Raw genomic sequence first — 12,392 nt, forward strand, 5'->3', positions numbered from 1 at the left:
TGTAGCTAAGCTTCAACTCAAGTTGGAGGCTTTAAATAATTCATAAATCTTATCTGGTGTGTTCCCATTCACTTTGTTTGTCACATATAAGTAGTTACATGTTGCAATAAACTGTACAGGCACAAATATGGCAACAACAAATTATTATTTAGGGGTGGAGATTGTATTGCCCATTTCTTCCTCACTCAGACCCCTTACTTATTAAATACCCTGGTATCTTTGAATAGAAAATAGTCTCCTCTTTAAAAATATGCTTGCTAAAAGATGTGTTTCTTTCAAAACCGCACATGTAGCTAAAGTGCCAGATGGGCAAGATTTATGAAATGATTCTGTTAGCTACATGTACTTCAGTTTTCTTTATGTAATGTCTAGTTTTCTTACCACAATGAAATAGAAAAAAAAAACTAAAAACTAAATTGAAACTCAAGCCGAGAATCATCAACTGCCAGTAATTTAGTTTTTGTGTGTGTGTGTTCGTGCTCCGTTAATCTTATTTTAAAAACAGTTAAAGCTAAGAGATTATGGGCTATCAAATCCAGAACATCCTGTTTTAAACTTCAAATGGTAACCTTGCACAATCACTGCCAAAATCTATGATGTGAATCATCACAATAATACAGTGAGCTGCTGCTGCTGCCGCAGCGGCTCACCGATCTCGCAGGTCCGGCCCCGGAAGCCCTCCTCACAGGTACACTGGTACTCGTTGGGCTCAGTGTTGACACAAGTACCCCTGTTCAGACAGGGCTGGTGAGTGCCGCAGTAATTCAGATCTGTGGGCGACAAACACAGAGGAAAACATCAGTCACTATGGGGGTTAGCATTGTTGGGTAGCAATGCATTACATGGAATCTGATTACTGTAATCCGATTACATTTTTCAGTAACTTGTAACTAATGTTTCCTTTCTGATAAACGTTATCAGAATCCCGCATGTTAAATGTAGAGGCTGGCCTTTGTGTTTATACAGCAGTAACTGTACAGTGTAAGGTTACTGATGTAACATGCCTTATTATTCACAGTAGTCCTATACATAGTCACGTTGTAGTCATTTCTTTAACAAGTGTATGGGTTCTATGAATGGTTACCAACATGTTTAAACGGGTTCAATCTTATTTTAAACTGTGAGGAAACAGATTCTCAAACTCTAGTTTTAAACCATAAACCCTCAGACCTTATCTGCCCCTATTAAGTTTAAATTGTACTTCAAAGTAATTGTCCAAGCAGGTCAAATCAGAGCTATCATACTGTGATAAAGCAAAGCAGATCCCCTTATATGACAAGATAGCTTTCAACGTGTCAGCCAGTGGGGGGCAGTATTTCTTACAGTATATAAATTCTTGTACACAAGTTTCATTATAATTTGTTAAGCGGTTCTCGAATTATATAGACAGATGTATTTGTGACACAAAGACATACATACAGATTTAGAACCCCAGATTCTGACTCCCTCAATAACCTGTTCTAAAAATGTTCTGAAGTTTCTAATCCATGTTTATAGGGGCTGTATTACAGAACAATTTCCTAACTTTCTTTTCTATCTTATCTTTCATGGCTAGGACAGGATTTTTCCTAACTTGGTATTACAAAAGCATTTCCTAAGCCAGCAGTGCCTACAATTTCCTAAGTGTCTCATCCTATCCTAACATTAGCTAGGAAATCCTATCTAAACGCCAATCTTATCTGTAAACGACTGATCGAGTCTGAATAGAGCAGGTTACAGCTCCAGCTTCAGGGAACTGTCAACAGAATATACACGATTTTAAGTTATGGCGTCTAAACTCGATTCAGTTGTGGCAAAGAAACGCAGGGTCTTATTTTACTCAGGAAGAGAAATAGGTTTTGATCACAGAAAAAATCTACAATGAAATCTAATTAACAATAAATAAATACCAGTATAAAAAAAAAAAAAAAATGCCTCCGGTGTGAAAGAAAGTCTAATATAATTGTGTACATAAAGAGTCCAAACTTGTATTTTTCAAGTTACATTACATATATGAGTCACTCGTTACAGTTCAATGGAGCGTCTCGCTGTGTAATACAATAACAGAATCAACACAGGATACTTCATATCTTATTCCTCAGTAAAGGTTCAAATATCCATCATCATAGTTATCATAATCACTGACAACTCGTGAGCGCATCCAACTGCAACTCCATGCTGTCCCGTACATAACACTTCTCTCCAGGGAGGTGGGGCTGGATCGAGACGTTACTGTTAAAGGTACACAAAATATACCAATGGATCACTCTGATTCACTATGGAATACGCAGTATACAATAAGACCTAAATGCTCAGAGATATTTGTGCAATACAAAACTTAAAATCTAAAGCACGACACTAATACATGTGCAACATTTTCTTTCTTTTTTTTTTTTTTTTTTTTTTGCATGGTTTGTTCAGATCTTGCAAACTAACAATTTTCTTTTTCTAACTGACAGGTAGGAAAGGTTCCACCAAGTCCTAAATGTTAGGAAAGAAATTACCAAGTTGGGAACATTCTGTAATATGCCATTTCCTATATTAAATTAAGATAGGAAAATCAGTTAGGAGAGTATTTTCTGTAACATCAACTCTCCTAGACTTGTAAGGACATTCTGTCTCTGAAGAGGAGACAAGAACGTCACTTTTGTAATATGCTTTTGTAATATGGCCCCAGGTTACTATTGGCAGCCTGCTACATTCAAATCATTATTTATTGAGAAATCTGTACTAAAGCAGGTTCAAACTTGCTGTCTATATCTCAAAGGCGATTAAGGAATGTATTTATTTTCCCTTTTTAATTAAAAGGAATTCTATAGTTCAGTTTTGTGGGAGTGCCAAATCAAAACAGCTGTTTAAGAAAAAGGAAACCGTCAATCTGGCTATATTGGCCAGAGGACATGGCTGTGTGATTTAGTGGAGATTAGGACAAAGGGAAGAAGACACTTCTGAGGGTGGTGAGGGTTTGGAACGGGCTACCCAGTCTTGTTGTTGAGGCAGAATCACTTGGATCCTTCAAGACCCGACTTGACAAATTTGAGATCAAGCGTTTGTGGTTGTATTTATGAGTGTTCTTTTAGGATTGCTAACTGTAGCACTACGGAGTGTTCAATAGCTATGCAGACCACACAGCACAACACTACAGACCAACAGAGCTACACAGGTGCATCCTGGTACCTAATCACTTACTGGAGCTGACATGGTCTGATTGCAGCAAGACCGCTGCTGCACAGTTAAAGTGAGTCGACACCAGGAACAGTAACGTCCTCGAACTGTTGTGTGCGTCTTGTTTTCTTTAACATCATCAAATATCAAGTTAAGGAATAAAACAACAAGCAGAAAGCCAAGACATTCAAATCACTTTTCTTAGTTAAAGTGTAGCTAGCTTCAACTGGCATTGTAATTCCCCTTCCTATTTTAATAGTGTGCGGAATCATTCTGATGGGTTCTGTTGCTCCAGAATTGAGTTCTTGTTGTTTTTCTCTGCCTGACTTTGAGCTTGTCTGGAGAATCCTAAATGCTCAGACCGAAAAGCCATCCTCATGCCAGGGCTGGCAGAGTTGAGCGATCACATTGTCACATGATTTGAATGGAATGAGGAAGGATGTTCAGCCCTGGCAGTAAGGATTCTCCAGACAAGCTGAAAGCAACTCAAAACCAGCCGAAGCCAGGACCACTCAGAACGACTGCAGCGCTGCACAAGGGAAACAGAAAAAGAAAAAAGCAATTCAAATCTATGAATATGTGTTCATTATCACCGACAAAAACAAGGTTCGATGTTTTGGGGCTGTATCTCTGGTTGAGGAATTGTGACTGTAATGATGAGTCACATATGACCAATGAAACCACGGGGGCAAGGGTGGGATTATCTGTCTGTCAACAGTGCCCCCATATCACAGACAGACAGGGAGACAGACAGGCAGGGAGATAGACAGACAGACAAACAGAGAGACAGGCAGGGAGCCAGGCAGACAGACAGGCAGGCAGGGTTAGTTGTAGTTGGTGTTGTGTTATTGATGTTGGGTGGTGCTGGTAGTTACCCTTGTTGCAGAGCAGGCCTCCCCAGTTGGTGTCGCACACGCATTTCCAGGGCTCGGTGCAGGAGCCATGCACACAGCCCGGGAATGTGACACACTCCTCACAGTTCGGGCCCTGCCAGCCATAGTGACACCTACAGGAGGGGAGGAACACAAGCAGATCAGCATGTACACGGGAGAGGAAACATGGCACTGCAGTGACACCTAGAGGAGGGGAGGGCCAGGCGGCACAGATCGGGTACCAGTCTGGGGAGCGAGGTGCCAGACCCAGTCCACTAGCCTCTCCTGCCTTTCACCTCTGGAGGCCTGTTCTTGAACACTGTATAAATGATAACAGTTATGATTATAAATAAGATTATTGTGTTGATAAATGGCCGCTGCCTTCCTGTCCTGTAGGTGCCGAGCGTCACAAAGCCGTCTCCCATGGAAACGTGGCTGGGGAAACCTGTGACCTCACTTCCCTGCACCCATGCCAAGGCTGTGTTTCCATAGCAACCTGTTCCACTACAAGACAACACCGGCAGGGTTAATAGCGATCGGGCCCCGGTCTGGCAGGGGCAGGGCGGTTGCAGCTCCCATCAATCACTGGGGTTTTGAAGCAGGAGGACAGGAGAGAGGATGTGAGCACACCCTGGGCAGACAGGATGCTTAGAGGGGTTTGCATTGTCCAAGGGGGAGACAAGGGCACTCCTGAATCACTTCAGAAACAGACCGATCCACACAGTTAAGGTAGAATTAACCAGGTGTACTAAATTAAATTTGGTTTCTGATTTTTCTGCTTTTCATTTTTAACCTTGAAGTGTTTGAGATGGTTCACAGCAATATGTTCTCTAGTAAAGACTGTTGCAAGATGCTTCTAGCTGGGTCTTCGCAAAGGCTTGTTGCATCGTTGGAGTTTAAACAACACCATGTAAAGTGATCCAGGAAGCAGCAACTTCATTCATAGCCTTTTTTTTGCATATACTAAGTATAAAATACAAAGTCTAGATTAAAAACTGTTTTTAATTGTTTTATTTTTACAAACTGGTTTTTTATCTTAATTTTTCTAATTTTACAATTAAACTCACTGTATATTTAATTGTTTTTAATTCCAACTTTGACATTTTTGTATTTTAATTTAAATGTTCTATTTTTACAAACTAGCTTTTTATCTTAGTCTTTTTAATTTTACAGTTAAGACCTATTTATAAAAATTTGCATTAGACTGTTTTCCATTTAATGGTTTAATTGCTTTTTATTTTTGTGAAGCGCTTTGGGACCCTTGGGATGTGAACGGAATTGTATTCTATTGTATAAAACATAAGCAAAAAAGATTTTCAACAGCAGAAACAGAGGTAGAGCTGTGTTCTATTCCTTATAAGAGGTAATACTGTATTATATATATATAGCTTGGTTAGCACTCCTTTAAAAGGGCAGCAGTGTGGAGTAGTGGTTAGGGCTCTGGACTCTTGACCGGAGGGTCATGGGTTCAATCCCAGGTGGGGGACACTGCTGCTGTACTCTTGAGCAAGGTACTTTACCTAGATTGCTCCAGTAAAAACCCAACTGTATAAATGGGTAACTGTATGTAAAAATAATGTGATATCTTGTAACAATTGTAAGTCGCCCTGGATAAGGGCGTCTGCTAAGAAATAAATAATAAAAGGGGGCAGACATAATGTTGCTAGTGCTAATAAAAGGTTACGTTTAAAAAAATCATCCTTAACTATTAAAAACTCCATAGTGTTGAACATAGAAATACTAAAAGAAATTCTGCATTTGTGGTTTTAGAGCTTTTAACTCTAAAACTCTAAAAACAGGGGATGACAGAATCTGTAGTGGCAGGGCATCACAAAACACTGCCTGTCACACAGACTTCTAGCTGAATTTTGGTTTAATTTGTTTTAGTTTTTCTTAATTTTTTTTTTTAAATCAATAAAAATTAATTTATCTTTTGTAAAACCCAGACATTTTGAATTAAAAATCCATAAAAAAAAGAAAAAAAAAAGAAAAGAACAGGCTGGTGGGAAACATAATTCTGTCATGTAAGGTTGTGGTGTGAGGAGTATGGTGCAAGGAATGAGAGGCACTGTGTCATTGTTTGCCCTCTTCAGTGGCACCTGTTCAATGTCAGCCCCCCCCCTCCCTCCCTCCGTTTCATAGTGCTAGCCATTCCCCTTCCTCTGTGTGATCCAACAGTCAGATCATTCGGAAATCGCTTCACTGTGGAGTGCTGCCATTTGGAAAAACTTTCACTCTCCTGTCATAACAAACCCGCCGAGAGGAAATGGCAGCCCAGCTCTCAAGGGGGGAAGAGAGGGCTTTTCTCTTTTTTCTTTGTGGCAGTTGTGAACTCTCTCCCTTCTCCCACTCACCATCATCCCCTTCCTAACTCTCCCCCCTCTCCCCCTCCCAAGTAATAAAACATTTCCATCATGAAACCAGTCTGTAGAACTCAATCTCATCTCGATCCCAGTATCAAACTGGGACTGCCGCTGGTTCCATCTGCAGTCTACAATCTACAATCCAATCTGCAACCAGACAAGAGTCAAAGATCACCTGTACATATCATGTTTTTGTATCACTGCTGTGTTTAATTCACCAGCCTTCAATATTTTCCTCACAGTACAATATATTCACAGCCTTCATATTCTGCCTACATATTGTTTTCTGCAGTCTGAGAAACCCGCCTCTCACATCCTTCTCATTGGAGGCTCATTAGGTCACTTCCACCATCAATGTGGAGAGATCGAGTTCTGGGGCTGACAGACAGACAGACAGACAAGAGTCCAATTATAATGGATTTGATCTGCTGCTGATGGAAATGAATGAGTCCGATTTCAAACCGCTTTTAAGCCAGTGTGGGTGAGGGTCGTGGCTCTGCAGTGGATGCAGTGTGGGTGAGGGTCGTGGCTCTGCAGTGGATGCAGAGTGGGTGAGGGTCGTGGCTCTGCAGTGGATGCAGTGTGGATGAGGGTCGTGGCTCTGCAGTGGATGCAGTGTGGGTGAGGGTCGTGGCTCTGCAGTGGATGCAGTGTGGGTGAGGGTTGTGCCTCTGCAGTGGATGCAGTGTGGGTGAGGGTCGTGGCTCTGCAGTGGATGCAGTGCGGGTGAGGGTCGTGGCTCTGCAGTGGATGCAGTGCGGGTGAGGGTCGTTGCTTTGCAGTGGATGCAGTGTGGGTGAGGGTTGTGCCTCTGCAGTGGATGCAGCGTGGATGAGGGTTGTGGCTCTGCAGTGGATGCAGTGTGGATGAGGGTCGTTGCTTTGCAGTGGATGCAGTGTGGGTGAGGGTAGTGCCTCTGCAGTGGATGCAGTGCGGGTGAGGCTCGTGGCTAGCAGAGTGGAAGGTGAGGCTGTGCGTCTCCTTACCTGCACTCTCCAGGCTGCTTGCAGTACCCATGCACCGGGTGACAGCCTTGCTTGCAAATAGCTGCAGGGAAGAAAAATAACAAGTATGTAACATGCAGACCCTGATAGAGCTGTGAATACACAACAAGAGCAATGCGAACAGCAGAAAGAAAGATCACCAAGACAGATGCCTCCATACAGCCCTTAAGCAGATAGGAACAGGGAAGCTAATCCTCTTCTATCAGACAATACACTTTGCTCTGCTTTTATACAGAGCACATCTATCAAGCTAATCTTAATGAGTAACAATTTCAATTGTCATTTTCATTTATTATATTCATTTCCTTTTGGTGTTCAGTGGCTCCAATACGGAGTTGTTATCAGTTTTCTCTAAATCTTCCTTCACCTAGCCTCTCTGGAGAATCCTGATTGCCGGGACTGAACAACCTTCCTCATTCTATTTAAATCATGTGACAATATCACCTTTCAACTCTTCCTCTCTGCTGACACATATCTGTAGAGTAGGCGGGGCTGGCAGAGTTGAAAAGTCACACTGTCACATGATTTGAATGGAATGAGTCCCGGCACTTAGGATTCTCCAGACACTCTCAAAGCAGCTCCAAGCCAGGTAAAGGCAGATTTAGAGAAAATGATAATAACTTGATATTGGAGCAACAGAACCCAGAACCACTCCGAATAACTGCAAACACCATAAAACAGAAAGGGGATGTACAACAAATCTATTAAAAAAAATAAATTAAAAAAAACTCTTTGAGGTTCGTTAGTTCAAACATGAACTTATGGATAAACAACCATGAAACCCTACCACAGAAAATTGTATATAGGGCTACAACATTTATATGGAAAGGTGTACAGTTACTGTGCAGACTTTCAATGGAGACTTCTAACTTCCATATAAGAAAGCCAGGTTCAATGCAATGATCCCTGGCAAGGTTTTCACTGCCTCTCTCTCCCTGTCCCCCACCTTGCCGGCACTCCGCTCCCATCCAGCCCTCGCTGCAGACCCTGTTGCCCCCGGCGTCGCAGACATGGTGCCCGAAGAAGTCATCGCGAGCCCGGCAGAACTTGTTGCAGAACGGCCCGAAGTAGTTCTCGGCGCAGTGGACGCGCACCTTGTATTCCACGCTGGCGACTCGGCCGTGGTGACGCAGGGGCTGCCACTCGCCGGGGTTCAGCATCCCCGAGTGAGTCACCCGCTCGATCAGCTGCTCCAGAGCTGGAGACAGACAGACATACATACACGTCAGACAGACATATAGACACGTCAGACAGACAGACAAGCCAGTCAGTAACACACAAAAAGTGGAAATATTATTATTATTATTATTTGTTTATTTAGCAGACGCCTTTATCCAAGGCGATTTACTAGGGTGTGTGAACTATGCATCAGCTGCAGAGTCACTTACAATTACGTCTCACCCGAAAGACGGAGCACAAGGAGGTTAAGTGACTTGCTCAGGGTCACACAGTGAGCTGGTTACAAGCCCTTTTCTTTAACCACTGGACCACACAGGTTCTACTGCCTTTTAAAAAGCTTGGTGAATCTGTCCACTGGTTCCCATAATTCATTTTCTAAATTGGCCCTATACTGCACGAGCTTTCTGAGATTCTCTGACAATCTGACAGGATCACTCCTAATGCTGTCTGACAAGGAATTAGCTGCTGTGTGACACAGAGGGGTGGGGGGGTGGGGGGGGGGGGAGAGAGAGATAGGCAAATAAAGCATTACAAGAGCCAATCAAATCGGGTGAAAGGCCCAACAGCTTCTACATTCACAGCGTTTTAAAAGTCAAAATACAGTAGTTGCATACATCTTTCGACCTTTTTGGGGCTCATCAGTACAGCGCAACTGTATTTTGACTTCAGAAAGGCTCAGGAGAGTAAGTAAAAACAAGTAGCTTTCGAGTTAAGGTGAGAGAAAGCAATAAATTAAAAAACAAATGGGTTGTAGGGAGATATGCAATTAAATCATGTGATTGGCTCTTGTAATGCTTTATTTGCATATCTCCCAACAACCCATTTGTTTTTTATATATATATAAAATCTAATGCCAAGTTTCCTACTGGGAATAATACATATTTCTGAACATTTGATGGACTGCCAATATAGACATGGGTTTGGAACTTGATTTGTAAAGAGAGATGAGAGAGAAGGGCAGAGAAAGAAGAGTGAGTGAGAGAGTGAGAGTGCATGCATGGGAAAGAGAGGAAAGAAGCCTGTTTAATCCGTCCTGTGTCCTCGCTCCATTCATAAACTCTGATGTCAGAGAAGCCCGATGAAATCTCCTAATCCGGGTTTAGCACTGACTGCTGGGAGCACTGTTCACTGATCAACCCCCCTCCTCCTCCCAGCAATCAAACCAGTGCTATGCAGGGCTGAAGATCACATAGTTTACCTCTTTGAATTATAAAGACAGACAGACAGACAGACAGTAAGGGACCCCCTCTATACAGGCAGCACAGCGGCTTGTCTCGTCAAGCTGTTTTGCATTACGTCTCTTGCTGAAGTGAAGCGTGTGGTTAGAGTCTGGAAGCCTCTGCATTTCCACAACTCCCCAGTCACGTCATTATCTTGGAGAGAGCGGAGTGGGAAACACGCCTCCCTCTGGAGCCCTTCCCAGGCTGCACAGCGATTGGGAAACTTCAATTCCATAGGGAGAGAAAATGCTCTCCTTGGCACATATTCCACACAAACAGAAAAGCAATATCTCAAGTTTACTGTGGGTTTGCAACTAGCTTGATCCTGCTCCCCCTGTGCTGCACCCTCCTCCCCTGTGCTGTACCCCGCTCCCCTGTGCTGTACCCTGCTCCCCTGTGCTGTACCCTGCTCCCCTGTGCTGTACCCTGCCCCTCTGTCCTGCACCCCGCTCCCCTGTGCTGCACCCTGCTCCCCTGCTCCCCTGTCCTGTACCCCGCTCCCCTGTGCTGCACCCTGCTCCCCTGTGCTGTACCCCGCTCCCCTGTGCTGCACCCCGCTCCCCTGTGCTGCACCCTGCTCCCCTGTGCTGCACCCCGCTCCCCTGTGCTGCACCCTGCTCCCCTGTGCTGCACCCAGCTCCCCTGTGCTGCACCCAGCTCCCCTGTGCTGCACCCAGCTCCCACTGTTCTATTTCCCTTTTTGTTTATTTTCAGCAGTTTTTATAAGTGGACAAGCAATGAACCTGCGTCTCTTTCCCACCGCATGTAGATTAGAGACACAATGCTGAGCAGGGCCTTTGGAGAGAGAGAATCAATCAGCTGTCTCCAGTACTGGCATGAGAACCATTCCAACAGGAAGCAATCACTCAATCTTGTAGATATGGCATAGATAGGTGGTGGCTAGATTAACACGAAACGAGTAATGCTGTACTATACTATACAGCACAGTGCCCATGCTATACTCTGCACAGTCTCCATGCTATACTCTACACAGTCTCTATGCTGTACTATGGTCACTACCTGGCCCGGAGGTGCTGTTATCATAGTCCAGAGCTTCCAGGATCAGGGAGTACGATCTCTAGGGGATAAAAAAAGAAAAATAAATTATAACAGAATACACACTCTTCCCCTCCTGTAAGCACTGGGTCAGATTTATAAAGGCACAACGTCTTTCCACTTTTTGGTGATCTGTTTCTCTTACTCAATCACAGCTTTTAAATACTGTCTTTGCAAGTGATGTTAGATAGAGTGCCTTGATCTATTCAGAAATAAATTTATACGGGCATTGCATCATTTGGAACAGTCGTGGCAAAGCAATGGGATACAAAGTGTTATCAACAGCATGTACAGAACAGTATAGAACATAAATTAGCAACAAAATGTTTAATCACAATTTGATTAGCGATTCAATATATATGCAAAACTGTAGGTGCGACAGACAGACCCTCCCACCCCTATATCCTCATAATATGATTCTCTCAATTACTTCTGCTAAATAATGTTAATACCAAGTGTCATGACAATTAGATATGCAGTTCAAGATATATGGAACAATGTGTGAAGTGCGACACCACCAGCAGGGGGGTAATTGTATGGGACAGTGCTGGATGCTTATGGGATTGGATGGCATGAAATCACAGCTGTGGGTTTTACTGTTTTAAACACGATACAGTAACGCAATGATAAAGATTAAGGAATACGATTCTGGTCATCATTGTGAGTGTGCTTTTTCATAAGTCTGTCTGAAGGAGCTTTCACTTGAATTCAGGAGCTGCTCTTCAGTCTAGTTCTCTGCTATAGACGTATGAAACATGGGCTAGATCACCCGATGTGACGTAAGAGATAGTGCCCTCTAGTGATCCACTACTTTGGATTACATTTATGTTGCTGGCAATACACAGCTGTGCACTAGATGGCGCTGGTGCTCACTAATATTATTGTAACTTCCCAACCCCACTACCCCTCTGCTTCGCACTGTCCACTGGCGACCTATCTCTATTCGCATCCTTGCTCTTGCCTATAGCTCTACTCACTGTCCCTTCCTATCCCTCGTGTCTCCTTATATTCCCTCTCCGCTCATCCTCTACTGGCCGTCTTGTTATGCCTTCTCAAGAACTTTGCCAAGGCTATGTATGCAAATTTTCGCTTAAAATCGGCATAACGGTTTCAGAGAAAAAGACGTTTCAATATTTTTGACAAATCCAATATCGCCGCCAAACCATGTGACCAATCAATTTCTGTTGAACATAAATATAGCGCCTAAGGGTGGTCTGCCCCAAGTTTCACATCTCTACCATAACCGGTTTCGGAGAAGAAGATATTTTTAAATTGGCCAAAATTCACCAAAAATCCAATATGGCCACTAAACCATGTGACCTATGACCGTCGTTTTCACTCTGACACAACTTCCCATAGGCCTCTACCACACTACCAAGTTTTGTGACTTCATGCAACGGTGTTGATTTTACAGACATTTGAAAATTTTGGCCGAATAATAATAATAATAATAATAATAATAATAATAATTACAATAGGGATCCAGCAACTTCGTTGCTTGGACCCCTAATAATAATACTATAAACTCACTTTGTCTATGTAACAGGCAATTGA

At 43.1% G+C, this 12,392-nt stretch overlaps 1 protein-coding gene across 1 annotated transcript in view; it reads right to left on the reverse strand.

Annotated features, from left to right (window-relative positions):
• Nucleotides 1-12,392, reverse strand: part of LOC117397650 (protein jagged-1-like) — a 66,403-nt gene that overhangs the window by 15,948 nt on the left and 38,063 nt on the right. Inside the window, exons 3-7 of the mRNA XM_033996434.3 lie at nucleotides 10,803-10,860; nucleotides 8,330-8,581; nucleotides 7,366-7,426; nucleotides 4,020-4,150; nucleotides 651-770 (exon numbers count right to left, since the gene is read on the reverse strand). Of these exons, the coding sequence (XP_033852325.3) occupies nucleotides 651-770; nucleotides 4,020-4,150; nucleotides 7,366-7,426; nucleotides 8,330-8,581; nucleotides 10,803-10,860 (622 nt within the window). The remainder of the gene's footprint in view (nucleotides 1-650; nucleotides 771-4,019; nucleotides 4,151-7,365; nucleotides 7,427-8,329; nucleotides 8,582-10,802; nucleotides 10,861-12,392) is intronic.

Source organism: Acipenser ruthenus, chromosome 30 (assembly GCF_902713425.1).
Source record: "Acipenser ruthenus chromosome 30, fAciRut3.2 maternal haplotype, whole genome shotgun sequence".
Lineage (NCBI taxonomy): Eukaryota > Metazoa > Chordata > Actinopteri > Acipenseriformes > Acipenseridae > Acipenser > Acipenser ruthenus.